The sequence below is a fragment of the Cynoglossus semilaevis genome, chromosome W, assembly GCF_000523025.1.
Source record: "Cynoglossus semilaevis isolate Cse_v1.0 chromosome W, Cse_v1.0, whole genome shotgun sequence".
In the NCBI taxonomy this organism is placed as follows: domain Eukaryota; kingdom Metazoa; phylum Chordata; class Actinopteri; order Pleuronectiformes; family Cynoglossidae; genus Cynoglossus; species Cynoglossus semilaevis.
In genome coordinates, this window is record NC_024327.1 from 12,964,725 (window position 1) to 12,988,125 (window position 23,401).

General features: G+C 42.6%; 1 protein-coding gene across 1 annotated transcript; it reads left to right on the top strand.

Moving 5' to 3' along the window:
* The first annotated feature begins 6 nt into the window (after positions 1-6).
* On the top strand, positions 7-19,103 carry LOC112486338 (ankyrin-1-like). The gene is made up of 14 exons (XM_025052713.1): positions 7-83; positions 451-605; positions 708-919; positions 3,475-3,679; positions 3,851-3,947; positions 4,708-4,936; positions 8,130-8,258; positions 8,373-8,492; positions 8,607-8,691; positions 8,796-8,870; positions 10,264-10,395; positions 10,480-10,485; positions 10,568-10,723; positions 18,691-19,103. The coding sequence occupies exons 1-14, from the start codon at positions 70-72 to the stop codon at positions 19,101-19,103; spliced, it is 2,028 nt and encodes a 675-aa protein (XP_024908481.1). The 5' UTR covers positions 7-69.
* Positions 19,104-23,401: the final 4,298 nt, after the last annotated feature.

Genomic DNA, 23,401 nt, shown 5'->3' on the forward strand with positions numbered 1-23,401 from the left:
CCGAGCCCCCCCCCTCGGGTGGGGGGAGAGGGGCTGGCCAGCAGGATCATCTCCCTGGGGCCAGCTGGCATGCAGTTTCTGGGGTAAGGAAGCTCGCAGCTAAAACATTTTTACGGTGCATTTTTAAACCGAAAATGTCAATTTCTACTGTTGTCAAACTCATGTAATTGACTTGTTTTTGACAGGGTCACAGCTTGTCTAGGACTTGAAAGTAAAATGCTCATTGAAGAACTTGAAGTTTTCTCTTAAATGTCCACATAGATGACTACAAATTTCTCTGAAATAGGGAAGGTCAATTAATTTTGATTAAATATTTAATGCTTAATAAATGACTGTGTAGATTCAAAAGAAGGTATGAATTGGTAGTATACAGTTATCAGGGAGCACTGATTAACTGAGATCTTGTACAATTCTGTGCATTATAATAATTATAATAATTGCGCTGTCCAGACCAGTGGTAGTGGAGATCCCCCACTTTGCTGCCCTGGGTCGAGGAGACCGGGAGCTTGTGGTGCTGAAGAGTGAGAATGGCTCTGTCTGGAAAGAACATCGCAATCGTTATGGTGATGAGGTGCTAGAAACCATCCTTAATGGGATGGATGAAGGTAAACATTTTAATATATTTTGGTAAATATAGCTTTTCATCGTATTATATTTTCCAAACCAAATAAATTAATGAACTAAACAACTTAACTTTCTCTACACAGACTTAGAAACTCAAGAAGAACTCGGAAAAAAGCGAATTTGCCGCATTATCTCGACTGACTTCCCACTCTACTTTGCTGTTGTGTCACGTGTTCAGCAAGAGAGTGATCTGATTGGTTCAGAGGGAGGCTCACTGAGAAGTAAACTAGTGCCCATGGTCCAGGCCACATTTCCAGAGACAGCAGTCACCAAACGAGTGCGCCTGGGGCTGCAGGTGAGCTGGAACGATGTGGAAAAGGAGGAAGAGAGCCAGAATCATTATGCCTTTGTTGCCTGATATTAAGCATGTTGGATTTATTTTGGAATAATTGGATCATATCCACCTTTTATCTCATATTTTGTTGTGTTTTGTTCAATTGTTTATCATTCATATTTTTTCAGGACCTGTTTCTCTGTTTCCAGTGGTGCATGCACTTGCAACTGTATACAAAAGGGATCACCCATTTAGGTTGATATGTTATTTATTTCATATAACACTGATGCCTGCCTGACTAATGTATTTATGTCGCTTTTAAAATCTTGTGTTTGGCTTGTTCACACAGAGTTTTGGGATATACAAGTCAAATATAACGTGAAGAGATATATTCTGCATGGCAATGCTAGAAAATGCTGTATTTGACTTAATAACTGTTGCTTAATACACTAATTTTTCAGACAAGAAGGAACACTTTTTTAAAAACAAATACAATCAAAATCAAAATTGTTTTGTACACATTATTTGTCCTCGCAATGATTTTCATCTTGTCCCAGAATATGAGTATTAATGAATATGAGGAAAAGTTGGCACAAGTCATGCAGTACAGGAACATGCACACGCGCGCGCGTGTGCGCACACACACACACACACACACACACACACACACACACACACACACACACACACACACACACACACAAACACACACACCACACACACACACACACACACACACACAAACACACAAAGACACTACAAGGGTTAAGGGACTTAAGGCCAAAGTAAAGCCTTACTACACTCCACTACAAAAAAGTTGCAATAGAGCAGTGGTTACCAACATTGTGTATTGTATCAAAGGTGCCCATCAAATAAAACTAGTCAACAAGAGGGTAAAAAAAATGTAATTAATTGAGTTGCTGTTCTTGTTGAATCAATTACACTTGCAAAGATGTTCAGGTAGATACAATTATAGTGGTGGGAAGTGTCTGCTACTGTATGTCACATTATTACTTCATAATTCAGGAAGTTTGTATCAAGACAAAAATTGAATTTGGACAAGCAAATGCACATACAAGTATTTCTTCTTACCTTTTGAGCCACAGCAAATATTTCACATTAGAAAATTTAACTTGCTTAGTGTAAAATGTGGGCCTGATTTATCAAATACCACCCTGATGTATTCGCAGGTGTTAAAGAAAGATCCACACCGTGATCTTCTTAAACAGTTCAGATTCTCTTTTTCAGTTTTTATAGCAATCTCTGCCACCTAACAAACGTACATAAATAAATATTAAATAAATAATCCTTTTTAGACCAATGAAGGGAAATTTGAACATCCCAAAAATCGTGGCATTATAGTTTGGGAGTCAATGGCATATACTATAAATTTATATTTATAAATAAATATTTCTCAGTGAGCAGATTCACCAGTCACAGATTTTGGTTATCAAAATTAGCTGAAAGACTTAAATATTGACTTCAGTCATCAATTTCCAATGTTTCCATTACTAAACAATTCAGAGAATCAGTTAGGCATTTTTGTTGGTCCTCTGCCCTTCCTCAAGATGAACGTAAAATCAAGTTTGAATTTCCATGAACAATCACACCAAAGACAAGACCAACACAAGAAAAGGCCGCTTTTCAAAATAATATATTCAGATAAGCTTTTGTTTTACACAACAGCCACCAGTACTTTATCCTTTACCTGTAACTCTCTTGACCCTTTAACAATAAAATAGCAACACAAGCTAATTCTTTACATTAAAAACATTAACCTGGTATACTAATTTGCGTCAAGTGTCAAGTATTTCCTATTATTGACAACATTTTTGCACATTTCAATAATGTCATTTAATTTGACTGGATTCAGTTCTTTTTTCTCATTTTGACAAGTATATATGTACTAATCCTCACAGAGCTTTAATTATCATATTAAAATACATGTTAGTGGCCATACCCAAGTCTATCCCCATAATTATTCATTTTTATGTGTTATTATCAATATGACAGTATGATGGCATTTTAGCTTCTACTGTGGTTTAAGGCAATAGAATAATTCTTGCAAATAAGAACACCACAAGATACTACACCTGCTGTTACCTCTTCACTAAAATATTAAATGTAGTTTTAATGTATTTTTAAAATGTTGTGATTATTTAATATAAATGTTATGAACTAATGCCACTTATCTATAACTGTGTATTTTTTAAAGCCTCTAGTTCTCATGTAAACACTTGCCTTAGAAACACAGTGCCTTCTTGCTTGATATTCATCCAGCGTGGTATCCATGACTGTAGGAAAACAAATATTGTTATATATTACAATAAAAAAATTCAACAACCGGTTTGTATTGCCAATGTCCTTCTAAATGTGTGTTTAAAACTATTCACCCTATGCTTTGCTCTTCACATTTGACTTCATTTGGTATCTCTTTTAATATCTTTTCTCATCCATTTTCCATCTATTATCTCACATTGATTTTATGATTTATTTTTTTTAATTGAAAAAAAATAACTCCAATGCCTTGGTTTTATTTCCTATTCCACTCGCCTATTATTTTCTTTCAACTTTAGGCTCAACCAGTTCCAGATGAACTGGTTGTAAAGCTGTTGGGTAACCAGGCCAACTTCAGTCCGGTGGTCACAGTGGAGCCTCGGCGACGCAAATTTCACAGACCTATTGGTCTACGCATACCACTACCTCCATCATGGAGGGAGAGCCCCCGAGATTCTGGGGAGGGTGATACCACTAGCCTGCGTTTGCTCTGCTCTGTCATAGGTACGGCATGCTGAAGTTTTGTTGGTGAGTGGGTAGGTGTTTGTGTATCTTGAATGGAAACCAGCTTCTTTTAATGGTAAAGACTGTGATATACTGTATGTACATAAAATGTCTCACGTTTGTTGAAGCTAGGTGAACTATTAGACTTTTGTTATCTTGTCTTATTCCTAGGTGGCACGGCTCTAGCCCAGTGGGAGGACATCACTGGTACAACCAAGCTAATATATGCTAATGACTGTGCAAGTTTCACAACTAATGTATCAGCACGGTAAGTCCAGTTCAAAGCACATACAGTGTATAACAAAAACTTAAAAGAAAATAGGCTCATGATAGCTGTTGGATAGGAAGCCACAGTTTGTAAAAACACAACACAGAGGTTCCCCTTTCTTCCCTGCAGGGTTTGCTGTACATGTAGCTTTATTACGATGGACCATGTGATTGGTATAACATCTGTTTCTGTATCATCAAAGTCCAGCACCTCAGTTGAAACTGTTTCTTAAAGAAAAAATGACATAGGAGGCTTTTGTTAATGCTGACTGTCGAATGTTATTAAACTAAACACCTCATGGTGGAGACATCTTAAGGGTATGGGTATGCTGGGTAATCACAGCAGATCATACCATGGCAGTGTTGTGCTGGCTGGACACGGAGCAGCTGTATACCTCTAATAAGTCACAGTAACACTTAATTACTTACTACATTATATGGCAAAAAAATAAAAAACTGTTTTGTGTGTTGCAACCCAACAATCTCTGCCAATAAAAAAACATTCCAAGTATTAACACACTGTATTGCCTGTACATCCATCCATCCATCCATTTTCATCCGCTTATCCGTTACCGGGTCGCGGGGGCAGCAGTTGCCACCCAAATCACATTGCACCGTACCAACCCCCCTAAACCTTCCTGCGGGTGGTGAGTCCACTGGAAGGTGCCTGTACATATGATCTAGGCTAAATATGGCAAAATGTTGTTGTGACTAAATAGCAATATACATAAGTATGACTATGTTTCATTATTTTCTCTCAGGTTCTGGCTTGCAGACTGTCCTCGGACTGCCGAGGCCGTCTCTTTTGCCAACCTGCTCTACAGAGAGCTGTCAGTTGTGCCATACATGGCTAAGTTTGTGGTGTTTGCCAAGATGAATGAGATCCATGAAGGACGCTTGCGATGTTACTGCATGACCGATGATAAGATGGACAAAACCCTGGAGCAACATGAGAACTTCACAGAGGTGGCACGCAGCAGAGACATAGAGGTCAGTTCAACACGTTCTTGTGAAAAGCTACTTTATGTTTGTTATATGATTGTAAACATCGAGAGTTCAAACCCTTTTGAACCTAATATGAGTTTACTGTTGTAAACTTCCTACTTTCTAATCGACCAGGCTTTTGTCATGCCATATTTTGATACACCAATCTTATTTACTGTATATACCCGCCAGCCACTAGGATACACGAAGCCATGTTTATAGTGCCGGTCCCAAGCCCGGATAAATGGTGAGGGTTGCGTCAGGAAGGGCATCCGGCGTAAAACGTTTAGCTAAATCAAATATGCAGATCAATAAAACGATTTCCATACCGGATCGGTCGAGGCCCGGGTTAACAACGACCGCCAACAGTGCCGTTGACCAACAGGGCACTGATGGAAATTGGACTACTGTTGGTCAGAGACAGAGTCAGAGACAGAGAAGAAGAGGAGGGCGTTTGGTTAGGAGAAAAAGAGAAAAGATGAAGAATAGAAGTGTTAGTCTGAAGTTTGGAACTTTGAATGTAGGTACAATGACAGGGAAAAGTAGAGAAATAGCTGATGTGATGGAGAGAAGAAGAGTAGATATTTTGTGTGTGCAGGAGACCAGGTGGAAGGGCAGTAAGGCTAGAAACATTGGAGGAGGCTACAAACTGTTTTATCATGGTTCAGATGGGAAGAGAAATGGAGTAGGGGTGATCCTAAAGGAAGAATATGTAAGAAATGTGGTAGAGGTGAAAAGAGAGTCAGACAGGTTGATGTGTGTGAAGGTAGAAGTAGAAGGAGAGATGATTAATGTTGTTAGTGGTTATGCCCCACAGGTGGGCTGTGAGTTGGAAGAAAAGGAGAAGTTCTGGAAGGAGCTAGATTGGATGGTAGAGAGTATCCCCAGGAGAGAGAGAGTGGTGATTGGAGCAGACCTAAATGGTCATGTAGGGGAAGGGAACAGAGGAGATGAGGAAGTGATAGGCAGGTTTGGTGTTAGGGAGAGAAACGTAGAAGGACAGGCAGTGGTAGATTTTGCAAAGAGAATGGAAATGGCTGTGGTAAACACATATTTCCAAAAGAAAGAGGAACATAGGGTGACTTACAAGAGTGGAGGCAGGTCCACACAGATAGATTATATTCTATGTAGAAGATGTAATCTGAGGGAGATTAGAGACTGTAAGGTGGTGGCAGGTGAGAGTGTAGCCAAACAACATCGGATGGTAGTGTGTAAAATGACGATGGAGGTGACAAAAAGGAAGAGAGTGAAGACAGAGCAGAAGATCAAGTGGTGGAAACTAAGGAAAGAGACATGTTGTGAAGACTTCAGGAAGGAAGTAAGGGCAGTTCTGGGTAGTGTTGAGATATTCCCAGATGATTGGGAGACTACAGCTGCAGTGATGAGGGAGACAGGTAGGAAGGTGCTAGGTATGTCCTCTGGGCAGAGAAAGGAGGACAAAGAGACCTGGTGGTGGAATGAGGAGATCCAGGAGAGTGTGCAGAGAAAGAGATTAGCGAAGAAGAGATGGGACAGTGACAGAACAGAAGAGAACAGACTGGAGTACAAAGAGAGGACAAGGGAGGTGAAGAGGGAAGTGGCCAAGGCCAAACAAAAGGCATATGAGGAGTTGTATGAGAGTTTGGAAACAAAGGAAGGAGAAAAGGAGTTGTATAGATTGGCGAGACAGAGAAATCAAGCTGGGAAGGATGTGCAGCAGGTGAGGTTGATTAAGGACAGAGAGGGGAATGTGATCACAAGTGAGGAAAGTGTGCTGAGAAGATGGAAGGAATACTTTGAGGAGTTGTTAAATGAGGAAAATGAAAGGGAAAGTAGAAACGAGGAGCCAGAGACTAGTAGGAAGAAGGTAGATCAGGTTAGAAAGGATGAAGTTAGAAAAGCCCTGAAGAGGATGAAGAGTGGAAAGTCAGTTGGTCCTGATGACATACCAGTGGAAGTATGGAAGTGTTTAGGAGAAGTGGCAGTAAATTTCCTGACTGGTTTGTTTAACAGAATTTTAGAGACTGGCAAGATGCCTGATGAGTGGAGAAAAAGTGTTCTGGTGCCAATTCATAAGAAGGGTGATGCACAGAGTTGTAACAACTACAGAGGGATAAAGTTGATGAGCCATACAATGAAGATTTGGGAACGAGTAGTTGAAGCTAGGTTGAGGCAGGAAGTGGAGATTTGTGAACAACAGTATGGTTTCATGCCTAGGAAGAGTACCACAGATGCAATATTTGCCTTGAGGATGTTGATGGAGAAGTACAGGGAAGGTCAGAAGGAGCTGCATTGTGTATTTGTAGATCTAGAAAAGGCATATGACAAAGTGCCAAGGGAGGAATTGTGGTTTTGTATGAGGAAGTCAGGAGTGGCAGAGAAGTATGTTAGTTTGGTGCAGGACATGTATGAGAATAGTACAACAGTAGTGAGGTGCGCTGTTGGGAGGACAGAAGACTTCAAAGTGGAGGTGGGACTACATCAAGGATCGGCCCTGAGCCCCTTCTTGTTTGCTGTGGTGATGGACAGATTGACAGATGAGGTCAGACAGGAGTCCCCATGGACTATGATGTTTGCAGATGACATTGTGATCTGTAGTGAGAGTAGGCAGCAGCTAGAAGAGAACCTAGAGAGGTGGAGGTTTGCACTAGAAAGAAGAGGAATGAAGGTCAGTCGCAGCAAGACAGAGTACATGTGTGTAAACGAAAGGCAGAACAGTGAAATAGTGAGGCTACAAGGAGCAGAGGTGGTGAAGGTGCAGGAGTTTAGGTACTTAGGATCAACTGTTCAGAGCAGCGGAGACTGTGGAAGAGAGGTGAAGAATAGAGTACAGGCAGGATGGAACAGCTGGAGAAAAGTGTCAGGAGTGATCGGTGGCAGAAGAGTGTCAGCTAAGGTGAAGGGAAAGGTTTACAGGACAGTGGTGAGACCAGCCATGATGTATGGTTTAGAGACAGTAGCAATAGGCAGAAGACAGGAGGAGGAGCTGGAGGTGGCAGAGTTAAAGATGCTAAGATTCTCTTTAGGAGTGACAAGAATGGACAGGGTCAGGAATGAGGTCATTAGAGGGACAACACAGACAGGAAGGTTTGGAGAAAAAGCAAACACAAAAAGGTAGTATAAGACATAATAATTTTCTGTCTGCGTCAACAAATATACAAATGGACCACACATACTGGTCACTGGTGCAACCATTATCATATTTTGTCCAATACCATAGGTCATGGAGGGAATGTCACTTCACCTGGAATGTTCTGGAAACCTTGTTCCAATGAGGAAAGCCACGCAGCAGCCTCACTGCTTCAGCGTCCAGGCTTTTAGAGACAACCGTCTTCCCGTCTCTGTTAAGGTGTTTACATTTGGCCAGTCTTAAATTTAACTTTAATATTCACTATTAACTACATACTTCTAATATCCAACTGATGGGCAACACCACTGCTCTTCTTCTGTCTCCAAAATGAAGGTCAGAGACAGCAGTAAAGCGCCCACTGGCTTTTTGTCTTTCCTACGTAAGACCACCAAATATGAGGACAGTCAACATGTGCTGTGCAACCTCAACATTACTATGCCACCATGTATAAGGGTAAGGCTCTGGAAAAAAACTCACCTTTAAACAAGAAAATAACCACATTTACAGTATTCAGTTTTATCTCCTGAGGGGTGTAAGACATCAGTGGTGTTTGTTTGTCACTGGCAGATAATGGGCAGCGAAGATCGCAGGAGGACTCTCACTCCGCTGGCTTTGAGAGAAAGATACAGTGCTCTAAATGGGCCTGCAATGGGTACAAGTCTATAACTTGCGCACAATGTTATTTTTATTGCAGCAGTGATCTCAATTTTTTAAAACACAGATGTTGAAGTTTTGCTGTCATTGTGGTTTTTACAGCATCAATGAGCACGATGGAGAGGACTGAGCTAAAAATGGCTGTGATTGCAGAACAGTTGGGGCTGAGCTGGGCTGGTAATTTACAACACTCTTAAGTACACTTTCTGTGTGCTTATGTGCCTGGTATAGGTGTATTGGCACAGGCAAGTTTTGTAAAAATGCTATGGTTCAGGAGAGATTCATGTCTATGTGAAGTGCTAAAAAACAAAAGCCAGTTAGGGTTTGTGTGTGCATGTGTGTGTGTCAATGGTTCTGTCTTTCATGTTTACCTTGTGTCTAACAAGCTTGTCTACTTCATTGTTGGCCAAACAACATGGCGCCCAGGCATTCAAACCAATTACCATATTTTTAATTTAAATCCTTTAATTTCCTCAAAAATTGACAGTGTGTGCCTTATGTATTAATTCTGGTTTTGCTTACTGACCACGAAGCGATTTATATAAGCGATATAAAGCCAAACCACACAGCGCATCACACATGATGGCACACAACTGAAGCACACTGGGAGCCAACAATGACATTTAACTCTGTTATCACAGTTAGAAGATGCTCAACAACAATTGTTACAGTATGGTTGTGTAACTCAAATCCGTGCAACATCGTGTCGTGCCTCTCAACACCCGGAGACTGTGTTGTGTTTTGAAATTGTCAATGTATGGTGCAATGCAGAAGGACGACTCAGACGCATCGCTGTCGATTTTTCCGTGGTCAAAAACTCTTTTTATTTCTCCTTTTTTATCGATGAAGGCAAAAAACACACTCTCTCTGCAAAACAACATCCGCACTTCCGCACGGAACAGCGTCAAAACAACATACGGTGACCATCCAGAACAAATACCCCTCTGGAGCGGTTGTCACCGCCTGACTCTGGAGGGGTGAACAACAACAATAGTGCCCTCCTGTGTCCAACTTAGGTCACTACCCTTTTCCACAAATCTCCGTCCCTATTGATCTGCGACTCCGGGTGGATTAACCAAATAATTTCAACTGCTAAATATTGGTGTTAACAGGGCATTCAAAGTTAAATTGCGAGCTGCGTGGGCAGCATTGGATGACAGAAGGCGAATACACATTCACCAAGACAGGGAGGCAATGCTGGGCGAGTTACACCACTATCTGCTAATGGATCGTGGATGCCTGGGCTAAGGTATCAGTCTCAAATGTCGTTCGAGCTTTCACGAAGGCCGGAATCATCACTGAACAGCTTAATTAAACTTATCTTATCTTAACAGCAACAAGACTGACTCGGATAATGACGAGAGGGATACGGGAATGCTTACTTGTTCCGCTTAATTGTTTCTCTTAATGAGCCTTATAATCCGGTGCGCCTTATGTATGAAAATCCTTAAAATATGGTAGTTTTCTTTTCCAGTCAGAAAAGTCATTGATGACAGTGACTGTTTTGTAGCATGACATATAGTGTAAATGAGTTGAGCTTTCAGTAAAACCAGCTTGCTCACATTTCTAGAGTTGGCACGAGAGTTGCAGCTCAGTGTGGATGACATCAATAAAATCCGTGTGGAGAATCCAAACTCCCTGCTGGAGCAGAGTTCAGTGCTTCTTAATTTGTGGGTGACCCGAGAGGGCAAAAGAGCAAAGAGTAAGTAGTACATAGCTTAAGTAGCAAGACTATTCTTTTTTTTCTCATTCCCTATTTTTAAATGTTTCCTTTCCTGTTATGCAGTCAAAGGTAAAACTACCACTTCCTGTTTCCTTCCCCACCCATCTTCACCTTTGGTTTCCTTATCCCAATCATACGTTGCCTGCTGCAGTGGAGAGCTTGTACACGGCTCTGAAGAGCATTGACCGTATGGACATTGTCAGTATGTTGGAGGGACAGCCACCGCAGCCTACGAGACAAGGCTCCCGTGATTTCAGCAGGCGCCGGCACAACGACAGAAAGCATCTTTCCCCTGGTATGACCAATGGTAAGATTGACCAATGGTAAGATTACCAACCTTAAGTCCCACAATGCAGCCTTTTCCCTATGTCCCCTTTTCCTATTTACCAAAGCCACATTCCCAGTATATCTACATCATATTTCCTTCAAATCTCCAAAAGGTAAAGTTTGTTTCTAATTTTCTCTCATTCCCCAATCTTTTTTATTTTTTTAATTTCTTCTCTGTGAGTCTGTTGTGTTGGAAAGATGCCACAACTTTGAATTTTAGCAGGAGTTTACCACAAGAAAAATGCAAAAGGACTCAGGACACTCCTATTGTACAGTATCCTCTGACTAGCTCTTGCAAATACATTTCACATTTCATAACACTGATATGGTAGGTCAAAGACAGGCATGTAATGACAAATAAAGCATTACTCTCTTAGCAACATTTCCATTGACTAATAAAAAACAAAAAAACATCATACGAAATGAAACATAATATGAAACTAAGAAAATGAGATGTCTTACCAGTTGTCAGTCTTCAGTCTTTTAATCCTTTCCCCATGGTGTCTTTTTCACATGCATAATCTACATCTTATTGACTTCATTTTCACCTCCGGACAGCTCTGAGTCCCACGTCAGTGAGTCATGGAGCAGGTAGAGTCTGTGACAATTGAAGCAATTGTAAGATATGTAATGCATAAAGGTAGGACTACGGTCAAAGGATGAAAGGGAAACATTCAGATCACAGCCACACTGAATCTGATACCCATATATCTGTGCTGTTTGTCTATTTTTCAACCTGCCTCCCAAAGGCTTTTTGTGCTTTGGCTTTTACAGTAAAACACAGTGCTGCACGAAAAGTCAATGATGCATTTACCAAGTGGTGCAAAAACAGCCTACTTTAACATTGACAGACTCCTTAAATGTAGCTCTATACAATAGATGGCTAGTGCCAAACAATTGTACTGTAACCAATATCTAAAGAAGGTGGAAATAAAAGGCAGAAATAAAAACAAAGTCAGATAAAAAAACATTTTATGTACAAAGGACTTAAAACTGATCTGATAAATGGGTCTGTTTTGTTTAAATACTGTTAACTATTTATCCATTGCTCACTCATATTAAAATAATAGTTGTAGTTAAGATACTTGATCTAATAAGATTGGGACGTCATTGACACATGGCACAGTGCATTCAGTGAACACAGACCCAAATTTTATTCCCATTTGCAGGCCTGTTACATGTTGACCATTATCAATAGTTCTATGAGCTACAAAAACACACAATCCTTTGCATTTATATATGAGGCTACTACCTGGTTAATAGCTGGTTAGCTTGCCCTTGTTTACAAAAGTCCTGCTAGCTAGCTCTACATCAAGTTTTTGTCAGAAATGTATTTTTACCTGCCAATATATCGTAGATAGTCCAGCACATAATACTGGAATTGACAAGCTACAGTGACAATGGCTAATGGCTTTCTCTAGTATGCTAAGCTGAGCTAATCATTGATGTTTGAGTTATATTTCAGGTTAAATCTGTTCATTAGTGCAATTATTTTACAGCGCTGGTCAGAAACAACAATATTTCCACCTGACCATTTTTCCTATATTGTTGTGCCTTCTATTTGTCAAAGTAGTGTCTTTAAAAATTTACCTATTGCCTCAATTATCTTTTAAATAGTTAATTTAGTTATTCAAAAGTAAGGTCACAGTAAGTCATAGGTTATAAACTAAAACATGAACTATGGAAAATGAATATAACATGCTTTTTGCCTGTGACTGCATGTGGAGTAGTTTGAGTCTCTGTAGCGCTAACGTTTGTGCATTGAATGTCCTCTCTGTGTTTCTCTGGATATGTTATCTGCAGCCTCTTCCTACTCTTCCTCCTTCTCACTCCTCTCCAACCTTTGATCTCATGCCAACCTCATGTTGACCTCTGACCCACATCTTTATCTGTTTTTTTAATCAACTAGTCACGCATCATCTTTATTTGTGAATTTTTGAAACCCCCACCTTTTTAAGTGTCCACTCTGTGAACGACACAGCTCACACAGACTGTTTACTCAGCACCCACTGGGAGGGGGCAGGTGGCCCTCACTACCTCTCACTGTTTCTACGTTCATCACTATTTTATATTCCTCTTCTCTCTGTCTATTCCTCTTTTCTAATTCTGTGCTGCCTCTTTTTTTCCCCCATTCTTTCATGCCCTCTGCCTGACTGTATGAGCATGCATGTAGGCTGTTTTTATTACCCATTAATCTCCTGTTTGCACAGAGACACTTGGTTGATGAGTAACACTAGCTTGTTAAAAATGACACCTAAAAGAACACACACCAAATCAACCTGATCAACAGTCGAATTTCACATGGCATGCATTCTGATTATAACCTACTGTCTCTGCTATTCCTCTAAGCTGTTTTAATGACAGGTTTGAAAGAGGCCACAGACCTTTTTTGTGAACCTACATTGTTCCGTTCATGAATGTGTTGCAGTTATTTTGTATCAACACTCAACATGTGAGTGTTAAAAGTGATCCGTTTCGTACTGTTGATATACATGTGCTTATTGTTAAATGTGAACATTTTTATTTAGTACTTGTGGATTTTGTCTGTGTGTGCATTTTTAATTTTGGTTGTGCTCATGTTATCCATATACATGTGTGACCAGTGTATCAGCATTTGGTGGATAAAACATCCTCAAATGGACAGTATTTTACTCCAAAAACACAACTTAATTTCTTTCTTTCAGTGGAGGAGTCGGTCACTCACAGTCTCTTTTTTATCCCTTTTACTTGGTCTTCTGTGGATTTCTTTCCTCTTTAATTCTCAGTTCCCTCTGATTTCTTCTCCCACTGTTTCTACCATTACACCACTCTATTGTTCCAGGTAGGGACAATGAAATGAAGGATACAAATTCACTAAGATAGATTTCAGTAAGACATTTTCAATGCATTATTTAGGGTGAGGTCAATGGCTTTCTCAATTGTGGCCCTAAAATAAGCGGAAATGCAATCTGACAAAAAATATTTCTTAACCAAAATAGGGATATACTTAATGTCTTGTGTATATGACTTAAATTAGTCATGTAATTTTACAGTATTTTCAAAGCAAATTTCGCTTTGTTGACCTTTAAACATGGACCTTACAAACAATAATAATATTTCCACCAGCTTCTACAAACCTATGAACTATGCCCCAGGGTGAGTAAGTAGGACAGGAGGTTGATGGGACTTAGTGTCACAAATACCATATTTTTCTGACTATAAAGCGCACTTAAAACCCTGTTATTTCCTCAAAAATCAACAGTGCGCCTTATAACCCAGTGCGCCTTATGTATTAATTCTGGTTGTGCTTACTGACCTCGAACCAATTTTACAAAGCCAAACCACACGGGGCACGATCCAAGCACCTCCCGAGGGAGGAGCAGTGACTCTACTCTGGGCTCGTCTCGGGTGTCAGAGCTCCTCACCCTATCTCTAAGGGAGCGCCCCGCCACCCTGCGAAGGAAGCTCATTTAAGTCACTTGTATCCGGGATCTAATTGTTTCGGTCATGATCCAGAGTTCAGGACTGTAAGTGAGAGTAGGAATGTAGATTGCTCGGTAAATCGAGAGCTTTGCCTTTGGGCTCAGCTCCTTCTTCACCACAACGGACCGATACAGTCCGTCAATCTCACGTTTCATCCTCCCCTTGCTCGTAAACACGACCCCAAGATACTTAAACTCCTCCACCTGCGGCAGGATCTCTCCCCCAACTTGGAGGGTGCAAGACACCATTTTCCGGTCGAAGACCATGGCCTCGGACTTAGAGGTGCTGATTCTCATCCCGGCGGCTTCACACTCCACCAGTAAGACCACATCATCTGCAAAAAGCAGAGATAAAATCCGATGGCTCCTGAACTGGACCCCACCCGGTCCTTGACTGCGCCTAGAAGTTCTGTCCATAAAGATCATGAACAGAACCGGTCCCCCCCGAAGCACCCCCCACAGGATACCACGGGGGACACACTCGAAAACCTTCTCCAAGTCCACAAAGCACATGTGGACTGGTTGGGCAAACTCCCATGAACCTTTGAGCACTCTGTGGAGGATATAGAGCTGGTCCAGTGTTCCACGGCCAGGACAAAAACCACATTGTTCCTCTAGGATCTGAGGTTTAACTATTGGTTGAATTCTCCTCTCTAGTACCCTGGAATAGACTTTCCCCGGCAGACTGAGTAGTGTTATTCCTCTGTAGTTGTTACACAACCTCCGGTACCCCTTTTTAAAAAGAGGGACCACTACCCCAGTCTGCCAGTCCAGAGGCACTGTCCCCGACTGCCACGCAATGTTGCAGAGAAGTGTCAGCCAAGACAGCCCTTTGACATCCAGAGACTTGAGGTACTCAGGGCGGATCTCATCCACCCCCGGCGCTCTGCCACCGACTAGCTTCTTGACCACCTCGGTGACTTCAGAGCAGGAGATGGGTGGGTCAGCCACCAGGTCCTCAGCCTCTGCTTCCTCTGTGGAAGGCGTGTCAGTAGGATTTAGGAGCTCCTCGAAGTATTCCTTCCACCACCTGACAACATCCCCAGTCGAGGACATCAGCGCCCCACTGCCCTGGTAAACAGTGTTGAGGGGAAACTGCTTTCCCTTCCTAAGGTGCTGGACAGTTTGCCAGAATTTCTTCGAGGCCGACCGACAGTCTTCCTCCATGGCCTCCCCGAACTTTTCCCAGACCCGGATTTTTGCTTCTGCGACCACCCGAGCTGCAGTCAGCTTGGCCTGGCTGTACCTGTCAGCTGTCTCAGGAGTCCCCCGAACCAACCACGCTTGGTAGGACTCCTTCTTTTGCTTGATGGCCTCTCTTACCTCCGGTGTCCACCACTGGGTTCTGGGATTGCCGCCACCACAGGCACCGGAGACCTTACAGCTACAGCTTCGTACGGCCACGGCAACGATAGAAGAGGAGAACATGGTCCATTCGGACTCGATGTCTCCAATCTCCCTCGGGACCTGGTTGAAGCTCTTCCAAAGGTGGGAGTTGAAGGCCTCTCTTACAGGGGATTCCGCAAGACGCTCCCAACAGACTCTCAAGATACATCTGGGTCTGCCAGGTCTGTCCAGCTTCACCCCCTGTAAGCAGACCCAACTCACCACCAGGTGGTAATCAGTTGACAGCTCAGCCCCTCTCTTTACCCGAGTGCCCAAGATGTATGGCCGGAGGTCAGATGACAAAGTCGATCACTGACCTCCGGCCTTGGGTGTCCTTGTGCCACGTGCACTGATGGACACCCTTGTGTTGGAACATGGTGTTCATAATGAAGAGACTGTAGCTAGCACAGAAGTCCAGTAACAAAACACCACTCGGGTTCAGATCTGAGAGGCCGTTCCTCCCGATCACGCCCCTCCAGGTGACACTGTCGTTGCCCACATGAGCGTTGAAGTCCCCCAACAGGAAGATGGAATTCTCGGGAGGAGCAGTTTCCAATACCCCTTCCAGTGCCTGCAAGAAGGCCGGGTACTCTGCACTACCATTCGGCCCATAGGCTGAAACAACAGTGAGAGACCTATCCCCGACCCGAAGGCGCAGGAAAGCGACCCTCTCGCTCAGTGGGGAGAAATCCAACACACAGCTGGCTTGCTGGGGGGCTATACGCAAGCCTACATTAGCACGCCACCTCTCACCACAAGCAACTCCAGAGTAAAAAAGAGTACAGCCTTTCTCAGGCAAGCCCAACTATATCTAGGCGGTATCGCTCAACCTCACAAGTTCAGCCCCCCCCAGTAAGTTCCATAGCCAGACTAGATGTCCCCGCCCACGACCACCACCAAATTTGCAATGCACCGACCCCTCGTGGGCCTTCCTGCGGGTGGTGGGCCTGCTGGAAGGCGGGCTCATGTTGCTTGTTCATCGATGCAGGAAAAACACACACTCTGTCAGCAAAACAACATCTGCACTTCCACGCGGAACAGCATCAAAACAACAATACGGTGACCATCCAGAACTAAAATAGTGACAACCGCCTGACTCTGGAGGGGCAAACAACAACAACAGTGCCCTCCTGTGTCCAACTTAGGTCAATACCCTTTTCCACAAATCTTCGTCCCTATTGATCTGCAACTCCATGCGCGCCCATCTCACCGATATTGTCCAAACCCAAGTGAAGTAAACTAATTCGGGGCTTGCCATCATTCCGGGCGGATTAACCAAAGAATTCCAACCGCTAAATATTGATGTTAACAGGGCGTTCAAAGTAAAATTGCAAGCTGCTTGGAAGCATCGGATGACAGAAGGCGAACACACATTCACTAAGACAGGGAGGCAACACCGGGCGAGTTACGCCACTATCTGCTAATGGATCGTTGATACCTGGGCTAAGGTATCAGTCTTAAATATCGTCCGAGCAACGAGACTGACTTGGATAATGACGAGAGGGATCCGGGAATGCTGGATGCCGAAATCGTCCAACTGTTAAACTCAGACACTGAAGATGAAGAATTTGATGGATTTGTGGAAGAGGAATGTAGTGAAAAGTGAGTGTATTATTGTTACAACTGAACAATGTTGAGAGTTATTGTGATTGAGTCGAATAAAGTTTGACTTATCTGACTGTTTTGTTTTGCTTAATGCGCCTCATAATCTGGTGCGCCTTATGTATGAAAATAGATCCGTTCATTGATATCGCGATTTATAATTCGGTGCGCTTTATGTTCCCGACAAATACGGTTTCTCCTGCACTCTCAGCAGTACAGCAGTGATGCCAAACAAGAATCAAGTTGCACACTGCACAGCTTTGCACATCCATAACACAAAAAGTGTACATGTACAGTAGCTTCACAAAATTCTTCTCCACTATATATGTATTTAAGCAGGACAGAATTTATTTCTGAAACACAACTCCTTTCTTTTTACCATTATATTAATTATGCAAGTTCAGCCATTGCTAAAACAACATACTGTTATGGGAGGATGCTTTTGAAAGTGATGTAGCCGTGACCTGAGTCCACAGCATATTAAGGCAGCAAAAATGTGGCTTTGAAAACAAGAAAAACATAATGAAAATCTATGTTATGACACTCAGTTGGCAGTTGAATGTGTACACATATTTAACAGTAGCGACTTTGGCTATGGAATTTCTATAAAATGAAATTGCAAAAATGTACAAGCAAACAAACACTAAACAGTATATTTTTGTCAGGCTAAAGTAAACTAAAGTTGACATTCAATGGTAATCTTTTATGGTTGCTGCCTATGTGTTTGGCATTCATGAGAACTGGGTTATGTACACCTAAATAACTACCATGTAAGTGTAGCTGTTTATCCCTAATTAATTAATTAAATGTCTATATTGTGTCAAAAGGCAGATTAAGCAGTTGTGATGCATGGATGTGTGTGAGAACAACGTGAAGGAAGGATGATATTGCCTGCATGCATGCTACCCAGCCTGACAACAACATTAACCTGTCTGATTTTGAGAGGGTTTGAATACATGCATATTTAGTATGTGTGTGACTGTGAGTGGATGTATGAGGGCGTGAGAAGATGTGAGTGTTGAAAGGCATGTGTTTGTGGACAGATGTTTGTCCCAGCTCCAGGTTGGGGGCAGAGGCAGTAATTCCTGTCCATCTCCCTGCAGGTAGCAGCCAGCAGAGCAGCATCAGTCATTGCTAGGTTCGATCCTCGGTCTCAGTCTCTCAGTACATCTGACTATGTCTGGGGCTGCTGCTGCCGCTGCTGCGCTTACTGTCAGCCCTGACTGAACAAGCTTGATACTCCCTCTTCTAAAAGCTGCCCTTGCTCTTTTGTCTTAAGCTCCTTGCACCTTTATTCCAGCTCATATTGTCTTGGCCCTCACCTCTCTCCCTTCCCATTCTTCTCCCATTTGTCCCTTTAGCCTCTTCTTCTCACCCCCTAAGATGCCCAGCTTTGGGCAGGGGTACCTCCCCCTCCCAGGGTCCAGGTGCTGTGGGGGTGAGGTGGGGAGCGAGGTGGGGGGCAGGTGTCAGTGTGCCTCTCTCTGTCTCGCTCCAGGTTATGGGCTTGCGCAGGAAGAGCTTCTGTCACCGGCCTCCATGCAGTACAGCCTGCCCTCTCCACTGGGCACTGAGCCATACTGGCAGGAAGTCTCCAGTTTGGACTGTGCCCCTATTGCCACCACAGAGGAAGACACCCTCATGGAGATGTCTGACGTTCAGGTGTGGCCCTCTGGCAATAGTCCCTCCCTGGTGCCTGTGGAGGATTCCTCTCTGGAGTGCAGCAATGTGGATGATTCTGAATGTCTGCCTGGGCTGCCGTATGGAAGTCTGGGTGTGCCGGCCAGTCAGACCAGTGCAGCCAGTGGAGGGGGTAGGGTGCTGGGTGGTTTCATAGAGCTTCAGAGATGGGGGTTGACTCACTCAGTACTGCTACACCAGCCTCGCATGGGGGCACCATCGCTGGGATGAATCTCAATGGGCTGAACAATTGTCAGGGGCCAGAGGCAAGCTCAGAGGTATCGGCAGTCACCAGCACGACTGGTGGTGAAGGAACCGGAGGTGGAGGAAGAAGAGAAGGAGGCAAAGGCTCAGACAAAGGGCATTCTCTTGTTACAGGAGAGCAAAGGGTTTATGCTCGGCTGAGTGAGTCGCCTGGTCTGAGTTGTGTTCCAGATCAAAATGGAGACAGGTGAGCTACACCACAGGTGACTTAAAACAGTCACAACTCAAAAAGTAAAACAATAAATCTGTACTTATATTCTACTACAAAGCTTTATCTTATGCTATCAAATCTAACAGATAAACTAAAGCTGTCAGGACAATTCTGTGAAGATTGTTCACCACTGTGTCCACAGTGGTCTTTCAGTTCTTGCAAAACTGTCAACTCCTTACTGGTCATTCTTTAATTTCAGGACAAGTAATGGTGGAAATGGCAGTGGTGGAGGCTCTTTCCTTTCCTACCTTCAGGAACAAACAGGTCCACAATGGGTCCCTGTTAGTGACCCTACTCAAGCCTGGGTAAGCAGCCAGCCTAAACCCAAGCAGGTCATGGACTCCATGATGTCATCAATGTGCAACGCTGTAGATGTGGACCAAACTTGTATGACACCTGAGGCCTTGCTTCAGCCTGTGAGAGACATGGGGCACTCTGAGATTTTACAAGGGCACTTCAGAGGTACCCAGCCGTTTGAGAAGGGTTTGGGATTTCCATACAGAGTACCAGAGCTGCGGCCCTGGGACGCCATGCGTCTCAAGGACCAGGTAAATGCAATGTCATGCAGAGTAAAAAAAATATTTGTACTGTTTTTATAACAAAAAATGTCCCATGTTGCACAACATATACAAACTCAGCTCCTTTAGCAACAGACTGCAGTCAAGAAAGTCAGCTTCCTGTTTACATCAATATACCTATGCTTATATGTTCCTTTTTATATAGAGCTCAAAGACTTACATTGGAGCATAGCATACAGTGTTTTACAAAAACTCATCTAAAGAACTTGCACTTGAGTCAAGCCGACTCAACATTATTACTCAGAATGTGACACATGCATGCACAGACTCAGGCCCAAGATGGGCACAACAACATGTCCAGCCAAATATAGCTCACCTTCTCGTGTTACATGAGTCCACCCTAGTCTCTAATACATGTTATCGTTCTGGGACAACACAGATACTGTATACTGTAGAACTATGTTAGGTTAAAATTAGAAGCTTTGTTTTGGGCCGTTGTTACCAACTTTCTACTGTCCCATAGGATCAATTAAAGGGCTAACTTTGTCTTTACTTTTGATGCAGTGCAGGCTGCAGAGTTGAAATAAAAAACATGCGTATTAAACAGGTTTTAAAAAATATACAGTGCCTCCTAAGTTTGGCTGACTATGGGTAATGTAAATTATTTACAGGCAGCAGATTAGGAAGTTAGGAGATTCAAGCAGAAGTATAGTAGTAAGCCAGGGGTATTTAAAGCCTCTGTGTCACATGGGCAGAGAGAGAGAGGGAGAGAGAGAGAGAGAGAGGGGGGAATAGAAGCCACTCAAGGTTGCTTTTGCCTGGATTTGTCATTGACTGGATACTCCTGACTAACTAGCGGTAAGGAGAGGAAACAGCTCTGGGGAAAGGGCCCATGGCCCCAGCAAACAGAGTATGAATATAAACTAAAACATTTGAAGTTTTTGACTGACTGAAGTAAAAAGAGCCTGGGACTGCAGCTGTTGGTCTGTTCTTAAGCTAAGAGAGGAGCAGGTTCTTTGAAGGGTCGAAAGACGTGTACCCGGAGTCTTGCACTGTTTTCTTCAGGCTGTATTGATTTGCTTGGAATCCAACTGGGGCAATGTGGGCCCTTGTAACTGAGCTCCTCTTTAGCTTTGTGCTGCTGGCCTTTCTGGTGATCAGCTGCCAGAATGTCCTTCATATAGCCAGTGGCTCAGTGCAGTCTGTGCTCACTTATATTCACAAGCAGCTGGACCGGGAACTTGGTGAGGTGGAGAGAGTGGCTGATGAGGAGGAAAACGTCACCACTAAAGTGGTTCGCCGCAGAGTTATCCTCAAGGTACAAAGAAATCTACAGAAATATGGTTGACATAGCATGATGAAAGTGCTTACTGGTAGCATGAGGATAATATTATTTAGTGAAATAATACAACCATGTATTTGATTCCATAACAGCATTATTATGAACTTCGTGAACTGTTAATTCAATCAACTACAAGCTTTGGTGAGCTCCATAGATTCCAGCAGTTGAACAGACATACTTTAGAAAACAAAGCTGTGAACACTCCAACCATCTGTTCTTCATGTCTCTCTGGGAGTATATGAAGAACAACTGTAACTTCCTTTCCCTTGCCTAAGTCCAGTACTGTGAAGTGAACCGAAAGGTATTTTAAAAAAGATTATCTAAGTTTCACATATTTTCCACAGGGTGATGAAGCTGAAGATCTTCCAGGTGAACAAGTAAGCGAGGAACAGTTCATAGATGAACATGGAAACATCATCACAAAGAAGGTGAGTAATTTCAACAGACTTCATGCTGTATTTTCTACCTGCAGTAAATATTTTTCCATTTTGGTGTTTGTGACACAATAACATCGCTTCATGTAATGATTATTAAAATAATAATCATTATTGTCAGTGTTCACCACATACAATCTTATACTGTGAATTTATTTTTTGAGTCTGGAAAATAAATAAATTCAAAATTGTCATTTTTTAAAAGTTTCTTTCAGCAGATTTTCACCAACTCCGTCTTTTCACTGCCCACTCTATAAACCACCACTCTCTCCTGCCCTTTTGTGTTTGGTTGTGTGTGTATACGAAAGATTGTGCGTAAGATTGTGCGAAGAGGGAAGGGTTCATGTGAAAAGGGGGTTCAGGAGGTGTGCATGGAGGGTTCTCTGCAGGACGCCGAGCTGGATGCTGACGCTGAGCTGAGCTACGCAATCTTCGGTCGGGACGGCAGCAAGGTGGGATTCTGATCTACAGTTTCACAGAACCGCAGAAGTGTGTTGTTAGCTATGATGTGCGGGAAGGAATGGACTGAGGCCCTGTGGATTCGAACCACAAAATAGAATAATACATAGTTCACAGTTCGCTTGAGGAAGCTTATATTATCTAGCATCACAACGGTTATTCTCGTAGCTGTGTGTCTACTGCATCTTTCATTCTATTGAGGATGACTTTGCAGTCTGCCAGAACAGCAAAGGTAGAGTATGCCTGCATGTTAGGTTAGTAATAAACAATGATTCATATACAGGTGGAACTATAAACAAAGTTGCAAATGCTATGGTTTATAAAATGAGTGTGCTACTATAAACTGTAACTGTGTCAAAAATAATTTCCACAAACTAAGTTGTAAATTTAGACGCGTTATCTCTGCAGGCCAGGTCAAGGTAAAGCGCCCCTTACCATGTATTGCCATGTTCATCTACTTCATCTGAGAGGCATCACATCAGGCAGTTTTTGCTGTGGTGCTGTTATGGTATGGTAGAGTTGCTCACAAGTCATCAGCTGATCATTTTTATCATCACTTAGATCAGTGGTCGGCAACCCGCGGCTCCAGAGCCGCATGTGGCTCTTTCATCCTTCTGTTGTGGCTCCCTGTGACTTTGGAAAATAAATAATGAGTATTTAATTAAAATTTCTTTTTTGTTTTAGTTTGTTCTTTTTTAAATATAATTCTAAATTTGAAGATTTTGGTAATCCTGTAACATTTTACATTTTACATTTGTTACATCTGCCGATGTGCGATACCCGGCACATATCTGGCAGCGCGGATTTATCTGGCACCTACACCACCAGCATGATTTATTGAGCTTATCGACCCCTGGTAGGTAAATGATGGGTAAATCCAAGAAAAGAAAAGTTTCTGAAGAAAACAGAACGTTTAATGCTACCTGGGCAGATTCATTTGCTTTCACTGCTGAAGAGACTGGTTCATTCTTGCTCAGAATCGCAAATGGAGTAATATTGAAAACCTTCTCAAACCGGACAAACTAGTGTCCGAATAATGGAATGCCATTCTCGACACTTACAGTGGTATGAAAAAGTTTGGGCACCCCTGATCATTTTCAAGATTTTCCTTTATGGATCATTGGTTGTTTGGAACAGCAATTTCAATTAAATATATCATAGAGTAAACAAACACAGTGATATTTAAGAACTGAAATGAAGTTTATAGGATTTACAGAAAGTGTGCAATAATTACTTAAACAAAAGTAGGCAGGTGCATAAATTTGGGCACCCCAACAGAAAAATTACATCAATATTTAGTT

Excerpts from the sequence above, each read along its gene's own strand:
- LOC112486338 (XM_025052713.1), top strand. Across the intron at positions 3,948-4,707 it reads ACAACTAATGTATCAGCACG|GTTCTGGCTTGCAGACTGTC; the intron begins GTAAGTCCAGTT and ends ATTTTCTCTCAG. Across the intron at positions 8,871-10,263 it reads GTTGGGGCTGAGCTGGGCTG|AGTTGGCACGAGAGTTGCAG; the intron begins GTAATTTACAAC and ends TCACATTTCTAG.